Here is an 18950-nt window from a genome sequence, read left to right on the forward strand (position 1 = left end):
GATGAAATTTAGCAGACAATGTTCATCAGCAACAAGGTTGAAACCCACCGAGAGACCTGCTCGAAATCGTCCCTGGGTAAACTGAGATTGCAGTATCAGCTAACCTACTTCCTGGGTCAACTGTATCTAGGTTTAACAAACATCGATATGTGACTGTATATCAGGTCACCGCACAAGTGGATGTCACCGTTAGAGGATCGTACACACAGCAGCACCATTTTGAAGGTAAAGTTAAATATTCTAACCGTTCTGTGTTTGGCATATGGATTCACAGTGAGTACATATGGGCCATGGATCAATAATACAGACAGGTTTCAGTTCAAGGCCAGGCCACTTTAGCAGTTATCGGTAACCCGTGTAAGTGAAATGACGAGCGTTTCTCTGAGCAATCTTTCATTATATGACAGCTTAATGTTTGAGTTATATGAAGGCGTAAAGTGGAGCTGGTAGCTAAAAGTGGTATAGGTAGTAGTGATTATTGTGGGGGTAAGAATATCGGTTACCCTAATGGCTAAACTTGTTGTTAATTCCACTCCCTCACGGGGGTACGAATGCCGGGATAATGCCTTATATTCTTTTAAACTGTACCCGTAAAGGATAGCGATGACTTTATGGAAGAGGTCTTTCAACTAAGGAGTAGGTTGAGTACGAGGCTGTGCGTTCTCTTGGCTTAAAGCTATGATCGACAACGTATCCATGAGAAATTGTAACCATGGGTACCCGACAGACCTAAACTATCCTAGGACTGAGTAAATACCACGTCAATCGAATCGGTTCGAATATTTAATAAGGGGTTAATACCGTGCCGTGGGTAGGAAGAGCAATGTCTTAAACTGGAATTACTTTCAAGTAATAGATATGTGGTTCATCGTCTTTGATATCCACCCGACAGATGTGGTACGGTTTTCACAGACCGTACAAGGTCTGTGGCACGATGTCGATCCCTTCTCTCGAGGTCACCGAGCTGGTACAGATACCTGACGTTGATCCGACGCGATCGACTTGCAACTCGGTGGGCTCCGTCAAAGGGCTCCGCCAAAGGGCTCCGTTTATATACTACTCAAAACAAGTTAAAGGTCAAAACTTTTAATGGTCATAACTACAAGCATAAGTAACAGTACATGGTATCGATCATATATCAACTCGAACCAACATTTCATGAAAACAATAACGGGAGACAAAAACAACAGGAGTGCCAGTTATTGCTGATCAATGAGGTCAACTTGACCTACTGTCAGAGGTGAACATTTCAGCGCAAACATTGGACTGATAACGAATGTAACTACCTCCAGCGTTAAGGCAAGCAGCATTCCTCTGTCTCACGCTGATCAACCAGCTGTTGAAAGAAGCGTTGGGATATTGCCTGCCATTCGGCAATGAGATCCTGGACCGCTACTATACGGCTGGTTGGAGGGGGTGATTGTTACGAAGGCGACGTCCCGAACATTCATTTTGCTGAACATGTCCAAGGAAGTCCGTCAGGACCTGGACACAGAGTCGTCCGGCATTGTCATCTTGGAATTTGTATCTGACGCCTGTACGTTGTAAACATGGCAAAACAAGAGGTCTAGTTATCTCCTGTAGGTCACAACTTTGGTCAGGTTACCATTAATGACATAGAGAGGTGTCCTTTATGAAAGGAAAACGCACCCCAAACCTGATACCCCCACCTCCAAAAAGCACGTTGCCAACGAACATGGCGTCTACACCAGTCACGCTCTGCCGTCCACTGTCGCTGTGCACAGTTGGATGCGATTAATGAACTTTCGTATCACTGACAGGAATGATTTGCATGATAGGTCATCAATGATGAAACACAATGGTATAATTAGGTGCAATGAAGGTATTCACTGTGTGATTGTTAATTAAATCAAAACAAGACATGGTAAGCATATCTATCATGTGACCTCAGTGAGACTCTGAACTTTAATTTACCCTACTAACACTGAAACAACACATCTAATGACCTGGAGTGGAACATTTAAGTGGTACATCTAGTGCCCTGACATGCAACCCTCAAGTGGTACATCTAGTGACCTGACATGCAACAATCCATTGTTTCATCGAGTGAGCTGACGTGCAACACACAAGTGGTACATCTAGTGACCTGACATGCAACCCTCAAGTGGTACATCTAGTGACCTGACACGGAACACTCTGTACATCATGAACTGACGTACAATACTCAACTGGTACATCTAGTGACCTCACTCAAGAGGTACATCTGGTGGCCTGACATGGAACAATCGGTACATCTTGTGAAGTGACGTACAATATTGAAGTGGTACATCTTGTGACCTCTCTTACTTTTACTAAATTTTCATTCTGAGTCAGAAACAGACCGATGAATTTTGTACAAAACTGCCACATAAATAGTACACATGTTCATCATTTACTAATACCCACAAATCACATATTTTCTTACACCTGTAGCAGTCTTTTTCTCCACCAGTGATGTCTTAGCTGTCTTCTCATCCTTTGCTTCAAAGATCAGTGAATACATTTGGATTTGAGTCCCATAAATTCGTGGATGGGTGGACCATTGGTCTCATCCTTCATTTGCCTAAGACCCTCTTGTTTTTTATGCTGTATGAAGTGGTGCATCAGGCGATCTGACGTGCAACGCTCAAGTGATAAAACTTGTGGCCTGACATTCATCATTCAATCGGTACTTCTTGTGAACTAGCGTGGAACACTGAACTGGTACAACTAGTGACCTGACATGCAACACGCAACTGGTACAACTAGTGACCTGACATGCAACACTCAACTGGTGCAACTAGTGACCTGACATGCAACACTCAACTGGTACAACTAGTGACCTGACATGCAACACTCAACTGGTACAACTAGTGACCTGACATGCAACACTCAACTGGTACAACTAGTGATCTGACATGCAACACTCAACTGGTACAACTAGTGTGAGTTGACCTGACATGCAACACTCAACTGGTACAACTAGTGTGAGTTGACCTGACATGCAACATTCAACTGGTACAACTAGTGACCTGACACGCAACACTCAACTGGTGCAACTAGTGACCTGACATGCAACACTCAACTGGTACAACTAGTGACCTGACATGCAACACTCAACTGGTGCAACTAGTGACCTGACATGCAACACTCAACTGGTACAACTAGTGATCTGAAATGCAACACTCAACTGGTACGACTAGTGACCTGACATGCAATACTCAACTGGTACAACTGGTACAACTGGTTGAGTGTGCACATCTTGTGATCTGACATGGAACACTATAGGGGCACACCTAGTTTATGAAAGATATGTAGGATAAATGAGACAAAACAAATTAACTATATTAGTCAGCGTGCTGCCAGAACTGAGCCACACTACGGTCTGTTACCAGCATACTATGAATTTCTAATTTTAATTTTATAAATTTCTAAATTTACTCTAGAGGGTACAAATACATAATGCTGGCATCCTTATGAATGAAACCCCGTCATTAAAACTAGTCATTTCCCCATGTAATTACCTTAAACCACCCTTTTTGACAACAATGCATAATTGTCTCCCGTACACAAAATTTCATCCAATCAGACGGGCGGGCCTCCATGACGTAACGTGAGGGCACTGCCTGTGCGGGGCACTGTAGAATTCACATACATTTCCGGGGGTAAATTATCTTGGGTACAAGGTTTGTCTAAACCTGCAATCGTGACAGTTCTTGTGGTAAGTGAAGGCTTTCTGGTTGCACGGCCTACTTCAGAGCTTTGCCTAACTTCCGAGTTTCAACTTGTAGTCATAGAAGTAGCTACATGAACGCTATGCCGCACCTTCATAGACCGCAATGGTTGAAATCCTTTGTCGCACTTTCGCGCACTCGTTACGACTATTGCGCACGAAAAATTTATGTGAATGGCTTCTTTGTACTTATACCTACATGTGTGCCCTAGTTTCGTTATCAAATTATTAAAAAATAAATATTTGCAAGCCATCAAACATCTCAGTCGATCGATCGCATGAGCGGCGCCATTTTAAATCACGTGACGCGAAGGAATTCCCTCCCTAAAATAGTAACACACCTGTTCCAGATAATTAAAAGGATTGTGTGGAGACTTTCTTTCCCAATCAAGACTGACTGACCACCCAGCACTTTCAACAACTGCTTTGAAAGGAATTGCTCTGCTTCCTACAATATTCATTATATAGGATCATTGCTGCCACCTTGACAGTGCATTGGTGTTTCTGTACTACTCCTAAAAGTTTGACTACAAAACATAGTTTACTAATAAGACATATTGAATGTAGGAACTAAATAATTAATGAGTTATCGAAATAATTATCTCTAAATTCCATTTATGCTTTAAAAACTTAAAAAAAACCCCAAAAAACAACGTTAACATTCCTCAGTTCACATTTCTACTGCCTTGAATATCACTTTTAATATTTCCATGTTGTGTTAGGTTTCAAGCACATAGCTTCAAACCTTGCTGCACATGTCTTCTTTTCCATATTAGCAAACCAGTAGCAAAACAGTGTTTGTTATGTTTCAGTTATAAAGAAATACTAAAATATGGGGATACATCTATGAAGGAATTTTATGAATGGGGAAGGATCATTCAAATTACAGCACAAAGGCAAATATCATATTTAAACTCTTGTTCATATATCATTGATGGAAAAGGGTTTTATTTTTTAAGTGACTTACATACCTCAATGAAGTCTCAGTTGAAGAAACTCCATTTGCAATATGACAGTACCTCTTCCTTTGACAGCAAAAAGAGCAGGATTTCCAAATTATCAACGAAGTATTAGTTCAGAAAAGTATGCTTTTCTAGGTGCAAATTTTATTGACTTATGTTGAGAATTTTAACAAAGATAAGTATATGAAATTGTACATGTACATAGCTCTAAAACCGGTTGTTACTTTTCAGCATAAATTGGAATAAATATGGATCAGAGTCTAAAGTGGCGCCTTTTGCTATTCGTAGATTTTTTGCATTTTTATTTTTCTTGGTTGTTATGGAAACGATTGGACTAAGTGAAAAAGAGCAGGGTCAGTCAGTGTAAATTGGAAACGAAAGTCTCCACACAATCCTTTTATTTTTTTAAAAATGTATGAAAATTTGTTGTAAACAAACAGCGAGGTGTAGAACACGTGTGTTACTTTTTTATTGAGGGAATCCCTTCGCGTCACGTGATTCAAAATGGCGCCGCTCATATGCGATCGATCGACTGAGATGTTTAATGGCTTGTAAATATTTATTTGTTAATATTTTGATAACGAAACTAGGGCGCACATGTAGGTATAAGTACAAAGAAGCCATTCACATAAGTTCTTCGTGCGCAATAGTCGTAACGAGTGCGCGAAAGTGCGACAAAGGATTTCCACACTTGCGGCCTATGGAGGTGCGACATAGCGTTCATGTAGTGAACGCTATGTACCTCAGTTATCATAGAAGTAGCCGTGGTTTGGGGGATTCTGGATATCCAGCTATGTCAATGCTATGAGGAATCTGCCATCCCTGTCAGCATCATCCCTCCCGAGTCGGGATGACGTAAAGTGTTAAAAATAGCTGCGCCAGGTATGACACTGTTAACCAACGAGAGAGCTGGGGGTGATGTGGTGCTAAATATAGCCAATACAGTCCGTGGGGAAATCCCGACCCGTATGGGAACAATTCCAAAGCTATGTATAGAATGTGGCGGTCAGTGTACAGTGAGTGTTGAGTCAGGTCACTCAGCGAGCGAGACGGGCGGTGTATACCTCTGATACGTGAACCTGTCGGGTCACGTCTGAGAACTTGTGAGGTAGAACCCTGCAAGTATGTGGGGAATACTCTAGCAGGCCATGTCCCGACTGCTGAGTAAACTATACCAAGCATACCCAGAAAGTACACTGGCAGAAAGTACACTGTTTCATAATGGGTTTATTTTAACACTGCATAGAATGCCCCTTGAGTGAACCGCTTGAAGCAGTGAAACATTAGCAATGGAAAGGTATAATTACACATTGCATAGTACTGCCCTATCTAGGAAGTGCACGTCACTAAATACATGTTGTGTACACAAGCTTAGGCTTGAATGAACAGGAGAGGCGAGATCACAGTATCGAGGGCTTATATATAACACACCCACCTGTAATACCTCTCTCCTCAATATAAGTCACTACAGTGGATGCTGTATAATCCACTCATTAGGACTGAAGAAATAATCCGCTTTAGCCAACATGCCGGATTGCAGAGGTGGAGATAAATGTACAAGCCACAGAAGGGACTTGGATTTTTTGCCCGTGTTGACAAATTGCAGGATTAGACAGATGCCGGCTTTGACAACTTCTACTGTTTTTGCAATGTCGTGTCACTGGTTAGAGAAGTCTATTGCTTGGGAGCATTCAGTATTTTTTTCAACGCCAGTGGGCTTATGCATTGAGTGTAACACAACCTGGCGCTTGTATAGGACTATTAAACAACTGTCTTAAATGACCCCTCAACCATAGGCGCTGAATATGAAATCAGAAACCGCTCATTTTCTTCATTCTTCTCGCCGTTAGTCGTCGATAAGGACGATCTGGGAACATACTCCTGAGAAGGGATACACTGCACAAACCTGCTTTCCTTGTTGTTGAGGTGCTTTATACGGTTTTGAGAGAAAAGGTCAACGGTGAGATCATCATTGCTACCAAAAGGCATTGAGGGGTACGATGGAGGTTCCTACCATCCTGGGAGAGGGCGTGCTAAAACGAGCCTATGATTTTCCTCAGAAAGTACTAAGAAGAGGTGAAGTCTATATTGAAGAAGGCTCTCAAGGTCAAAAGGGCAATGAAATGGCATCTCAACCAAAAGTAAAGATCTACAAACAGGGACGAAGGAGTCTATTAGCAAGATGTATAGTTCCTCCATTGAATATCAGAAAGAGGGTAGCACCAGGACTGTGGATAGAGTCAGTCTTAAATCTAACTGTTCACACAGCTAAATATCGACCTTTGAGACAATGCAGCTATAGTCCTCTTCCCATGAAAATGAGTTTGAAACATGCCATCGTCAGTGTCAAGAACAGAGAAAAAAGGTTTAAATGGTCGGTGCTAGCAGTCCCCAAGAATGCAGAACGCGTCATTAAATATAAGAAATATGAGCAGGAGTTTGATTTTAAAGGCATACCCTATCCAGTGAAACGTCCATAAGTTTGAGCCACAGAACCGAATTTCTATCAACATGTTTGGCTATGAGAAAGGACAAGTGTATTCTCTCCTAATAACAAAGCGTCAATTTGAGAAACATGTAAACTTGCTACTGATTTCTGACCGGAAGGAAACACATTACTGCTATATAAGAGACATGAGTCGACTACTTGGTGAACTACAAAATGTAAAACTTGTCATTTTTACTGCCCTTACCGTATCCATGGGTTTACAAAAGAAAGGCTTTTGAATGACCACAGACCTTATTGTCAAACTCATGGACCTCTACGTATTGAACTGGTCAAGAAAGAAGACAGATGACTGTCCTATGAGCTCAAACATGTAAAGAAACAATTGAAGGCTCCCTACGTCATGACTTTGAGAGCTTGCAAGTCCTCATCACTAGCTTCACATCCAAGCTTATCGTTCACAGAGAAAGTCGCCTAACATCGACCATGTGGTTTTGCTTACAAAGTAGTGGGTCTTACACCTAACAACTGCAAGCCATCTGTAAGTTACAGAGGTCTAGATGTAGCTGACAAATTGGTAGAGTATACGATCCAGGAACAGGATGATATAGTGCAGACGTTCCAAGATGGTGAGCCTCTTCACATGACAGGATCTGGTTGGCAAAAGTTAAAAAACGCCATCCACTGTCACATCTTTCAAAAACCTCTAGGCTCTGAAAAACTTGTGAGAGACCACTGTCACGTTACTGGGACATTTCGGGGAGCAGCACATGGTGTTTGTAATCAGCACACATTCACAAGACGGATTCCTGAAGTTGCCCATAACTTGAGGGGATGTGACAGTCATCTGATCATATAGGCAACTGAGAAGATCCAGAACAAGGAGATCAACTGTATTCCTAACAACATGGAGAAATGCATCTCCTTTTCATTGGGCTGTATGGATTTCATAGACTCATTTCAGTTTATGAATTCCTCCCTGGAAAAAGCTGGTTGATCATCTGGCAGAGGAAGGACCTTTGAAATTCACACATATGACTGAACAATTTGGTCAGAACATGTTTCCGTTGACGTTGAGGAAGCAGGTGTACCCCTACAAGTATTTTGATGCTGATGCTGATATCTCTTTCTCAGGAAGCCTTTCACAGTACTCTGTCTGGGGAACACATCTCTAGCAAAGATTATGCTCATACCCAAGTAGTATGGCACACCTTTGTAATAAAGAATTTAGGCTAATACCATGACTTGTATGTACTGATTGATGTGCTGGCATTGGCTAAAGTCTTTGAAAATTTCAGAAACCTCTGTTTAGACCCCACCCATTTCTACACCTCTCCAGGTCTTGCCTGGCTGGCTGCTCTCAAAATGAAACGAGTCGAGCTTGAGTTACTGACGATATTAATCAACATCTCTTTGTTAAAAAAAGCTTAAGGGGCGGTATTTCCATGTTTCAGTCACTCATGTGCAAAAGCCAATCATCCCAAAGCCCCTGATTACAATTCCGAAAAGCCGAACAATCATATTATGTACCTGGATGCTAATAATTTGTATGGGTGGGCTATGAGTCAGCCTCTTCCATAATCTGGGTTACAGGGGTGGATGAGGTACCTGATATCACTCAAGTGCTTGATGATGCGGAGAATGAATACATATTGGAAGTGTATTTGGACAATCCTGGAGAGCTACACGATCATCACAATGCATGAGAATCCCTGGGAGTTCCAAACGACATGCTTTCACCCTATGCACAGACATTGAAAAGCAAACTGGATAAAATTTCAAGGATGTGAAGGATGAAATTTGAGTAAAAAACAACAACAAAGAAAACCAACAGACAAACAGAAGGCAAATGATACCAAACCTGTTCAGAAGCTCATTCCTAATTTCCGATCTAAACAAAAGTATGTCCTCCACTATCAGAATCTAAAGTAATATCTCTCCCTGGGAATGAAACTTACCAAAGTTCATTGAGTCATTAGATTTGACCAGAAGACTTAAGACTTCAAGACTTACATTGAATTCAACACCACCATGAGAAAGCAAGGCTAGAATTGGGTTTGAAAAAGACTTCTACAAACTCACGAATAACTCAGTGTTGGCAAAACCATGGAAAACCTGACAAGGAGAGTCAAGCTTGTTCAAGGTCCGAACAAAGCTCAAAAACTAACAGCCAAGTCCAGTTTCCATGCCTTCCGAATCTGCAATGAAAATCTGGATGTGTCCATCTAAAGAAACAAAAACTATACCTCAATCGCCCCATCTATGTAGTATTCAGCATTCTAGTCATTTAAAAAGACTTGATGTATGACTTCCACTACACCTATGTCAGGCATAGGTATGGTGCAAGAGCTCGGCTGCTGTTCACTGACACAGACTCCCTGTGTTATAGTATCCAGATAGAGGATGTCTATGTAGATAGGTGGGACGATCAGGATCTGTTTCATACTACAGGCTATCACAAGGACCATCCTTCATACAGCATCAAAAACAAGAAGGTTTAGGTAAAATGAAGGAGGAGACCAATGTCTACCCATCCATGAATTAATGGGTCTCAAATCCAAAATGCATTCACTGATCTTTGAAGCAAAGGATGAGAAGACAGCTAAGACATCACTGGTGGAGAAAAAGACTGCTACAGGTGTAAGAAAATATGTGATTTGTGGGTATTAGTAAATGATGAACATGTGCACTATTTATGTGGCAGTTTTGTACATAATTTGCAATTCATCGGTCCGTTTCAGACTCAAATGGACTGTACTCAGAATGAAAATTTTAAAAAAGTTACCCATTTAGTCGTGCCTCCGTTAGGAAGCAGAATTAAAAACAAATTAATATCCATTAGGGTAACTGGTATCCGTACCCCTACATAAAATACTACTACAGGTCACTTTGTACGCCCCTAGGGTGTTCCATGTCAGGTAACTAGAGGTACCACTTGAATGTTGTACATCAAGTCATTAGATTGACCAGTTGAGTGTTTCACGTCAGGTCACTAGATGTACCACTTGAGCGTTGCACATCGGGTTATTAGATGTACCACTTGAGTGTTTCACGACTGATGGGATAACAATGTTTAAAATTATCAATCCGAAATCAGGACATCAGTTGTTACCTGAACATAAGTTTAATATAACTTTTTGGTTAAGTCTATGTTGGAACAAGTATGAATGTAGATCTCTCATGTTGATATAATAAAGAATGCTGACGTCATTTTCCTCCATGCTTTTATTGTGCAGAATTCCATTTCAGCATTCCTGTAATTTCATAACATAATTGTTCATTGCAGGCACTATGAGCAACTGCACTATTCGACGGGCAACTCTTGAGGACTATGAAAGTGTTTTAGGGATTGGTGAAGTGTACAACGGAGTGGATTATCTCCCTTGTAAATATGCTGAGTTTTTGGAGGACGACAACTACTTGAATTTTATATGCATTGTAGATGGAGAAGTGGCAAGTAAACAACCTGTTTATCTGGAAATTAATACTCTCTTCAGGATGAAATACCGACACTTAATGTTGTCTCGTAATTTGGAATACAATTTGGGACAAACCAAGAAATGAATATCTGTCCTAAGCGTCCCTGAGTTTGGTTTGGCTGCTGGTGTCATTGGACACGAGCGATTCATAAACCTTTTGAGCTATGCGCTGGAAATACCAGGAAGGGCTGTCCCAAGTGTGATGTGGCTGGAATATTGCTAACAGCGACGTAAAATCATACTCACGGTATAGCAAAGAGTGACTTGCGTGAGCATGACTTTCTACAGTTTTACCGATATTACAGCAACATCACAATGGGTGATTCAAGAAACTGTCTTCACACATTGCACATCTGCGGCTGGAACATAGACCTTTGCGTGAAGAGCTGATGCTTGGAACAATAGGCCCTACCCATAATACATGTGTATAATAGTTATACAAGGAAGTAAAAAGCACAGACCCACTGCGGGTCAGAAAATGGATTTTTATGTGGTATTGTTTTCCCGGTTTAGATGGAAACTACTCAGATTTACTGTCAAAAAGAAAAAGAGGGAGGGTGTGTTTTGTTTCCGGAGCACAACTCGAAAACTTCTTGATATTTTTCTGCCAAACGTGGCAGATATGTGAGGCAGATCCCAAAGTGGTGCATTTTATTTGATATTTACAGATTTTTGGCATTTGCATTTTGCATGATTTCCCTGGACGTAGTCTAAAAAACATCGAGCGGGATTCTAAGTATACGTAACTGTCAGATGATTGATCTTTCAGATATGTGGGAAGGGAGTCGGGGTGTGTGCGTGTTTGTTGGCGGTGGGAGAGGGGTGGGAGAGGGGAATTTCCCTCATTCTATCAACCAATTTGATGACGGCCTAGTTTTGTAAACTTCCGGCTCAACAGCTCGGTCTTTTGCGATTGCATAAAAACAAAAAACAAATGCATGACCACGGAAAGCATGTGTATGTGCATCCTACACATATCGGAAATATGGACGTTTGATACTTGTGAGACCTTTAAAAGATACCGTGAATAAAAAGTTAAGCGCCACCCAGTATATTTTGCAAAAATATAGGTTGGCACATCTTTCAGAAAAAAACCGAGCTATCATAATTTGGTTTAGTACTTTTAGTTTAAAAACAGAGCCATAATGAAAATTACCTTTTACTTTCAACAGGATGCATGCGCTACTGGAACATGCAGTTTGGTTTCTTCAAAAAGATTACCTTATTTTGAAAAGTGAAAATTAGAAATGACTGTTATATGGTCACATGACTGTCACGTTTAACAAGTGAGACCTAAATTTGATAGCCTTGTGTAAGCACAACAGGAATAGTTATTTTGCTTTTAAAAACAGTGCCATCATATCTGAAACAATATTTCCTTTATTTGTAAATACAAATTACTATGACATCCCTAAATCAGTTACCAGATGGACCTTCTCTAAATATGGATTGGTATTCCCAATTAGTTCAGCCTAACATTTCAACAGCTTCATATCTTAGTTTTGTAATAGGCTGGCACTTAACTCTTTATTCTCGGTATACGAAATATTGATTGATGTATGCGTAATTGTCCATTTTGCGATCATGTTGCCGTATTTCTGTGATACACCTTTACATTTTATATAGTAGGGGTTTGGATAGTTACCCAGGACTCAGTTTATCGTTTTTCTGACCCGCAGTGGAGTGCTGTGGTAAAAAGGGTAAGTGAGGGTATAGGCCTGTACGACCTGTGAGATGTTTCACATTGCATCAACTATATTCTTGCTGTGCAACTGCGTACTGTAAATAATCTATTCTGAACCGGGCAATCTAGTGGTTAAGATCATGACCACACGTTACGCTGACATGCATCAACCATGTTGAGTTTCTTTTAGTGGGTGGTCTGTAGTATCATGCATAAGATGAATGAATGAATATTAAATAAATGTAGAAGCTGCATGGTGTAACTGCTGGAGAAAGTATCTCTGTGTAAATAGAGTAATTACCATTAGACTTATAAAAACACCAGTCACTCGTGCCATCAAAATGACTGTTAGTTTTCCCGAAACCAGTATCCCTTTGCTACTCCTCAGATTGGTTTCCTGTGTGGAGCTTTGATTGACAACCGGGAAGCATTTGTTCTGAGGGCTGGGAGGGTCAAGGAGGCCTACCAAGGTCAAGGTTACTACAGAGCCCTGAGGAGCCATTTATACCTAACAATGTCGAAGATCAAATCAGTGAAACAAGAAAAGGTGGTTGTGTTCAATGAGATAAGTCAGAAACTGCGACAACCAGACAGTGGCTTTGAACACATAGCCATGCAGGTAATTAAGACGATTAATTTCTTCCATTCTATACAAAAAATCAATTGTCTCATATATTTACAATTTTTCAGTCCAGTTAGACCCCGTTAATATGCGTAGTATCTCAATTGGTCTGTGTCCATTCACAAATACAATGTCATGGGTACAAGTTAAAGTTCTGCTCCAATGTATTTCAGAAGGTTCGTACGTTCGAGATACCAGAAGGTTCTGTTGAAGAGATATCATCTGACCTTCAGCCTTTGACCCAGAAAGACCTTCGCCGCCTGCTGTCTGACCCGGAAACACGTGACTTCCTGTTTCCGGAAGGAATCCTGTATGTACACCAAGTGCCGTACAAACTTATCGAGGGCAATTTCCCAAGTATTTTTAACAAAAGAACCGTCCTGTTTGGCACTCCAGCTTGTAGATCCCAGTATAAGCTGGTGACGGCTGGACATTACTTCAATGTTAAGTTAGGCTTTCGTTATATCTTAGACATACACGGATCGTCGTCGGAAGAACTCGAGGAACATATAAAGGCTCATTTGGCATTCATTCGGGAACTTAACAAAGGAAAGACGACTGTTACTATCTTTACCCCTCAAACATTCCCTGTTGATGTACTTGACGATATCCTGAAACGTGTCGGGGCTGTTTATCTGGAGCCATTTCATTCAGAGGAGCATACCTTTAGAAGATGGGTTTCAGAATGATTTCACTGAAACTGTGTCTCATTTTGTAATTATGCATATGACAAAGCCAAACGTTCTTAGGCACGATGCACAGTCTTTGCGGTGTGTTGATTTTTGATTCTTGATTCTTGAAGAAATACAGAAGATGTGTTTCAGAATGACTGTAGTGAAAATGTTCCTCCTTTTGTAATTGTGCATATAATAAGGCCGAACGTAAAGAACAATCTTACCGGTTCTTGAAGAACTTGCGTTGAAGGGGTATTTAGGTTATGAGACCCTGTCGATAAATAATCGAGCCAGGACAACGCAATCCAGTGATCGATCTCTTGAGCGAGGAAAGGTCAACGCCGTTGGGAACTTCAGCTGGATACATGGCAATAATATCATATCCCTGCAGAATATAGTACATTGCCATAGTTGTCTTTGAGTGGTCAAATGCCATTATTTTGCGGGATATTTTTGTGGTGTAAAACCTAAAAATAATCATTATTGATAATATACAATATTATGATGAATATTTCTGTTTTAACTCTATTTATGCAATGTTACCAAATAGTGTAGCATGCCGATCTGTTGGGTATGCATCTGAATTCAACCAATTTCAATAGTATAGCTCACCTAGGTACGACTGAAAAGGCATTAAGAGTATGGAAACATTATCTGTGAACACTACATACAGGCTGCCGCTGGGTGAGACTTGGTGCAACTCGGTTGGTCTGAAAATTTCTCATTCTCACTCAGACGTACCTGAATTAGAGTTTCAACATTATTCCCCTTCTAGTACACAGCTGCTGTCACGTGATGACCACAAGGATTTCAGCTCCAAACAAAGACATGTCGTTAGCTTTGTCTGACCACTTGAGGTCGTTAGTCGCCTCATGTTGAGGACCACGGCCTAGATTTTCGAAGCTTTCTTATCGCTACGATAGTCGTATGTGCCATATATTAACATAGACTTACGACTGTCTTAGCGCTAAGAAAGCTTCGAAAATTTAGGCCCAGATTCAGATATACTTGTAATGGCCTTTAAAGGAAGACCATATCCGTTTTTTCTTTGTTTATTTTCTCTCCAAGAATTCTTCGTTGGTACATATTTGGAAAGGGTTTGCAACAAAAACCTCCTCCTTCTCAGAATGATTTCAAACACTGTACACAACCTTTAACCTATTTCATTCATCACAGATGCAAGATGTTTATCAGCCACTGTTTATTGCTAATGTCGAAGAATCTGATTAGATATAGAAATATAACATATGGAATCTTGTAGATCTGGTAAATGATATTCGTTAATGCATTTACGATTTGTTAGGAGTCAAAGTCAAAGTCAAAGTCAAGTCAAAGATGTTTTATTGTATCAAAGACCATCATTCCATAAGTTACAAGTTTACATAAATACACATTGTGAGAATATACCGATTGGTAGATACAGTGGAATAGATAACAATATAACATTTAACAATTGGTGGTAATCAGAGGGACCTTTTACAGTAAGGTAATTAACTCTGAAATTCCACTAAACAAATTATTTCTTTGTTCCATGCCATGTTTTACAAATAATTTAAATATTGCATCGGCATCAATTGATGACAAAATAGAATCAAACCCAACTATTTAGATGTGGCCCTTTTGACTAGGAGTCTGGTGCCCTTTTGACTTTTTGATGCGTCCCTTTTCACTAGGGGGTTACGGCCCTTTCGACTTTCTTGCGGCCCTTTTTACTTTTCTGTTTTGCGGCCCTACTCTATTGTCACTTTGAAAAAATCCTAGAATCAGGATCTTTCTTGGGGCGTTCGAAGTGGAGGGGAATAGTGAGGACGTCAGTCAGAGAGTATCATGTGGCACAGTGGAACAGTCGGCTGGCAGATGACCCTGGCCTTCACAAGTTCCACCGGATACATCTCCGGCTTGAAGTCCATCCTGCATGGACGGTGTCATTGCTTGACGCATCACTCAGAAAGCAAGCTAACTTTGTTATCAAAGCTTGCGCGACAGTGATTTTATGTATGATGACCCCCACTCACGCCGTAGTTGTATGTGGATACACAGAGGCAACTGTGGTTAGGCCTCAATGTCGGACCAATTGAATTCAGCGAAAAACTTCACAACATATACCCAACTGAACTGACCGAGTGCTTGCTGTCATGTACAACCGACTTTCCCCTAATCAAAGAGGACTTGGCGGAGTTTACAACTCTGTGAGTAAAATACATCAGTATGATGTAGAAAGCTGTGTTCCAGCGACTCATTGTCACTCGTGTCTTTGACTGATTATATTCAAACGTGATATTAGCTCAAATGTGTATGAAAATTCTGACATAAGTACATAAATACTGTTTTCTCTCTATACTCGTCACCATGGAGGAATAAAAGATTATTTAAGGGTGGGAAAACATGACGATAGTCGCACGTGTCGCACGTGACGCGAAGGCCAAGATACAGGGCTTCCGATCCATAGTAAAGACAAAACCATGGGGTCAATGTACGAATCATGACAAGTACCCGCAGCGTGAAAATCTACCGTAAATCGGGTTATATCGGGCTTAAACGCGTACCGACGTCGAACCTGTTGACGACAGGTAACTTCTGATGACACCACCACATAGCCATGGGAACAAGCTTTATGTCGTTTGACTGCACATATTAAATAACGGCACCCAACGCTGCAAATATGTTGGTCCAATACGTGACCTTCTTTTGAAGGTTCCATTTTATCACTTCCATTTTGTGTCATTGACGCTGATTTAGATATAATGTGAATAATAACCTGCTCACAAACTAAATTCAACTAAATTTCAAAACAATATTCAAACTCACCTGTATCCTATTCCAAGTACAGATGCTATCACTGAAACTATTTTGCATTCAACAACTATACTGGGCTACAGGCCCAACCACGCTCTTCTACCATTAACTGGAGTGAAGATACTCCAGGTATCAAAACACAATTCTACCTAAGACAAATTCACATTTTATTGAAGCTATTAAACTACACAATTTACTCTCTTAATATTTTTGTACGCCTTTGTGTTTGTGTTTACTTTAATAAGTGAAGTTGCTTTTTATGCAACGTTTCTATTCCAAATTCCCGTGATGGAAATGAAACATTATTACCTGTTGCTACAATGAGGTACAACACACAACTAAACTCCAGACATACACGGATTGACGTCTGCCGTCTATTGTGCACGTGAAAATTAAACGTTTTATGTCCATAGAGTCTGTCTTTGGGTGCGTTTTGGCGCACTGTTTTCTCTGCAGCTCTCCGTATATCCGTATAGCATGTTTTGAAACAGAGGTTCCTCTTTAAAGTACTTGGTATATTCCACCGCGCAGCAGATCGTCCCAACTCAGTTTTAGTCTTCTCTCAACCCATTTTACGTTCGACCCTGTCGCTTGTACTGTTTCATCTTGTCCTGAAACGTGTCGTGCACCTGCTTCCAGATGCGTTCTAAGCCCACATTTTGCCACTTCTCGCCTTCCATATCAGTGAATGTTGGCGTTCTACGAGGAGGTTGAACGGCCAGACCACTGCCTCTCTGGGAAGAGGCTAGGTCATCATAGTCACTGTCATTGCCATCACTCTCGAGTTTGGCGTGCTTTCTCTTGGCTATTGGCCGGAAACCAATGTTTGATATGTCGATGGAGATCATGCGTGTTATCTATCAGCAACACCCCCCCCCCCCCAAATTTGCGTAAGCCGTGGCCATAGTCAGTGATGTCTCACTACCCATGTCCGAATAGGTTTCAATTTGAGTGAGCTGATGTTGGGACAGTCTCTCTTCTTCTGTTAACTTCTCCCTAGGCAGATCAGGTTCAGACTGAAATTTCCTCGTTTATGACATTGACCTGCAATCGATCCTTATCTTCGGTGGTAGGTTTTAGATCATCTATGGGCGAATGAAAACAGGCTGACATACTGTGCGTTCAGAGCAATATCTCTCGATTCTTTACCTCTCGGAAACAGATTTTATACCAAGAGAAAGATCAATACATTCTTGTGATAGGAGGTTTGAGTAAAAGCCGTGAAATACGCTTGTCTTGCTTTGCTTCGGTCAGAAAATCGTCCAACACTAATACGTTCCGTTCGCCAGCAGCAAAGTAATCCTCGACCAAGATATCATAAGGAATTCCTTTCAAGAAGGTCACCCGAAGTAGCTGCTCTCTAAATGTCTAATATAAGGGCTGCCATTGAGTATAACACCAAACAATGCGGGTAGGTTGGCGTTGGATCAGGGGAATCTCCGAAGACACTCTTTTCTTTACAGCACATTTGTGGCTATGCGTTAAGGAGGGATGATATGTGTATTTTAATTTGGTCTTACAATACCCACAGGTGAATAACCCTTGATGGTCTTCACCATTGGCTTCTACGGATAGCAGGACACATCATGTGTCACACAGGTAGGACATCTTAAACAGTGGGCTGATATTCATGCATAACCGTGGATACTTGAAAAGGACCCTTCATTTCTAAGGAGACTTTAGGATGGTTGGCTGGGTTGAGAGTCAGGAGACTATCATAAACATGAAACACGTTGCTTGCCACTAAGATGTCTTATAGATTGCTTCCAACTTATTCCCAACATACCTACCTTCATGGTGATGCACTAATTAGTTTTCGAAATGAGATATACTGGGTCAAAAAAGAAACTTCACATTCTTTAAGGCACTATAAAAGAGATGGTAATTTGGTTAAATTGTTACTATTTCATTGCTGAGATCTGTGTGATGTACTCGATACATTGACAGTGCCACAATCAGGATTCAACATGGGTATACAGAATTTCAAGTCACAAGAATAAAAAATCAAAATTTTTCAGTTCAATATTGTGTATGGCCGCCACACGAGTAGTATAGACAATAGGGGTACGGGACCGCAAAGCCAAATTGCCTGCAAATTTGCAGGGTGCAGCCCTCTCTGAGACTCATTACGACTACTTTTCATCTGCAAAAACCGTATCACACACGTACAGGTGTGTAGTAACTATGAGCCGTATTTTATCACACAGCAAAAGTGCACCCCAATTAGAGATATTGTAGGTATATGACATAGCCAGAATGCCAGGAACCAAACTATAACATGAAGCCTATGCCGAGATCCAATCAGGCAATTTATCCCTTTGAGAAGCAAAGAGTAAATATCACATATCGCATACGAGAATCTGGGGCACAAAGACAAATTCTGACTTCGAAAACCTACTAAATAATTCATATCTTTTCCTTTCCAACTGAGAGAAACAAATCCTGAAGCGATCAGGCTACACCTTCTATGAGCGATACCAGATTCCTCGGTAATTTCTGGAACTCTATTTTGCTGCTCTTTCGCGAGTTCGTAGAAGATGGCAAAATAGTTGATTTCATGTACCTCTACCAACCA

General features: G+C 40.9%; 1 protein-coding gene across 4 annotated transcripts; it reads left to right on the forward strand.

Moving 5' to 3' along the window:
• Positions 1-124: 124 nt before the first annotated feature.
• On the forward strand, positions 125-14088 carry LOC137272356 (histidine N-acetyltransferase-like). 4 transcript variants are annotated; one of them, XM_067804725.1, is made up of 4 exons: positions 125-225; positions 10407-10573; positions 12672-12902; positions 13079-14088. In XM_067804725.1, exons 2-4 carry the CDS (start codon positions 10412-10414, stop codon positions 13592-13594), a joined length of 909 nt encoding a protein of 302 aa, XP_067660826.1. In that variant the 5' UTR covers positions 125-225; positions 10407-10411; the 3' UTR covers positions 13595-14088. The 4 variants fall into 4 exon arrangements, with proteins under 4 accessions (XP_067660826.1, XP_067660829.1, XP_067660827.1 ...); XM_067804728.1 differs by having other exon boundaries at positions 173-225; positions 13082-14088; XM_067804726.1 differs by lacking the exon at positions 125-225 and adding an exon at positions 3568-3700.
• The last annotated feature ends 4862 nt before the right edge of the window (positions 14089-18950 follow it).

Source organism: Haliotis asinina, chromosome 2 (assembly GCF_037392515.1).
Source record: "Haliotis asinina isolate JCU_RB_2024 chromosome 2, JCU_Hal_asi_v2, whole genome shotgun sequence".
In the NCBI taxonomy this organism is placed as follows: domain Eukaryota; kingdom Metazoa; phylum Mollusca; class Gastropoda; order Lepetellida; family Haliotidae; genus Haliotis; species Haliotis asinina.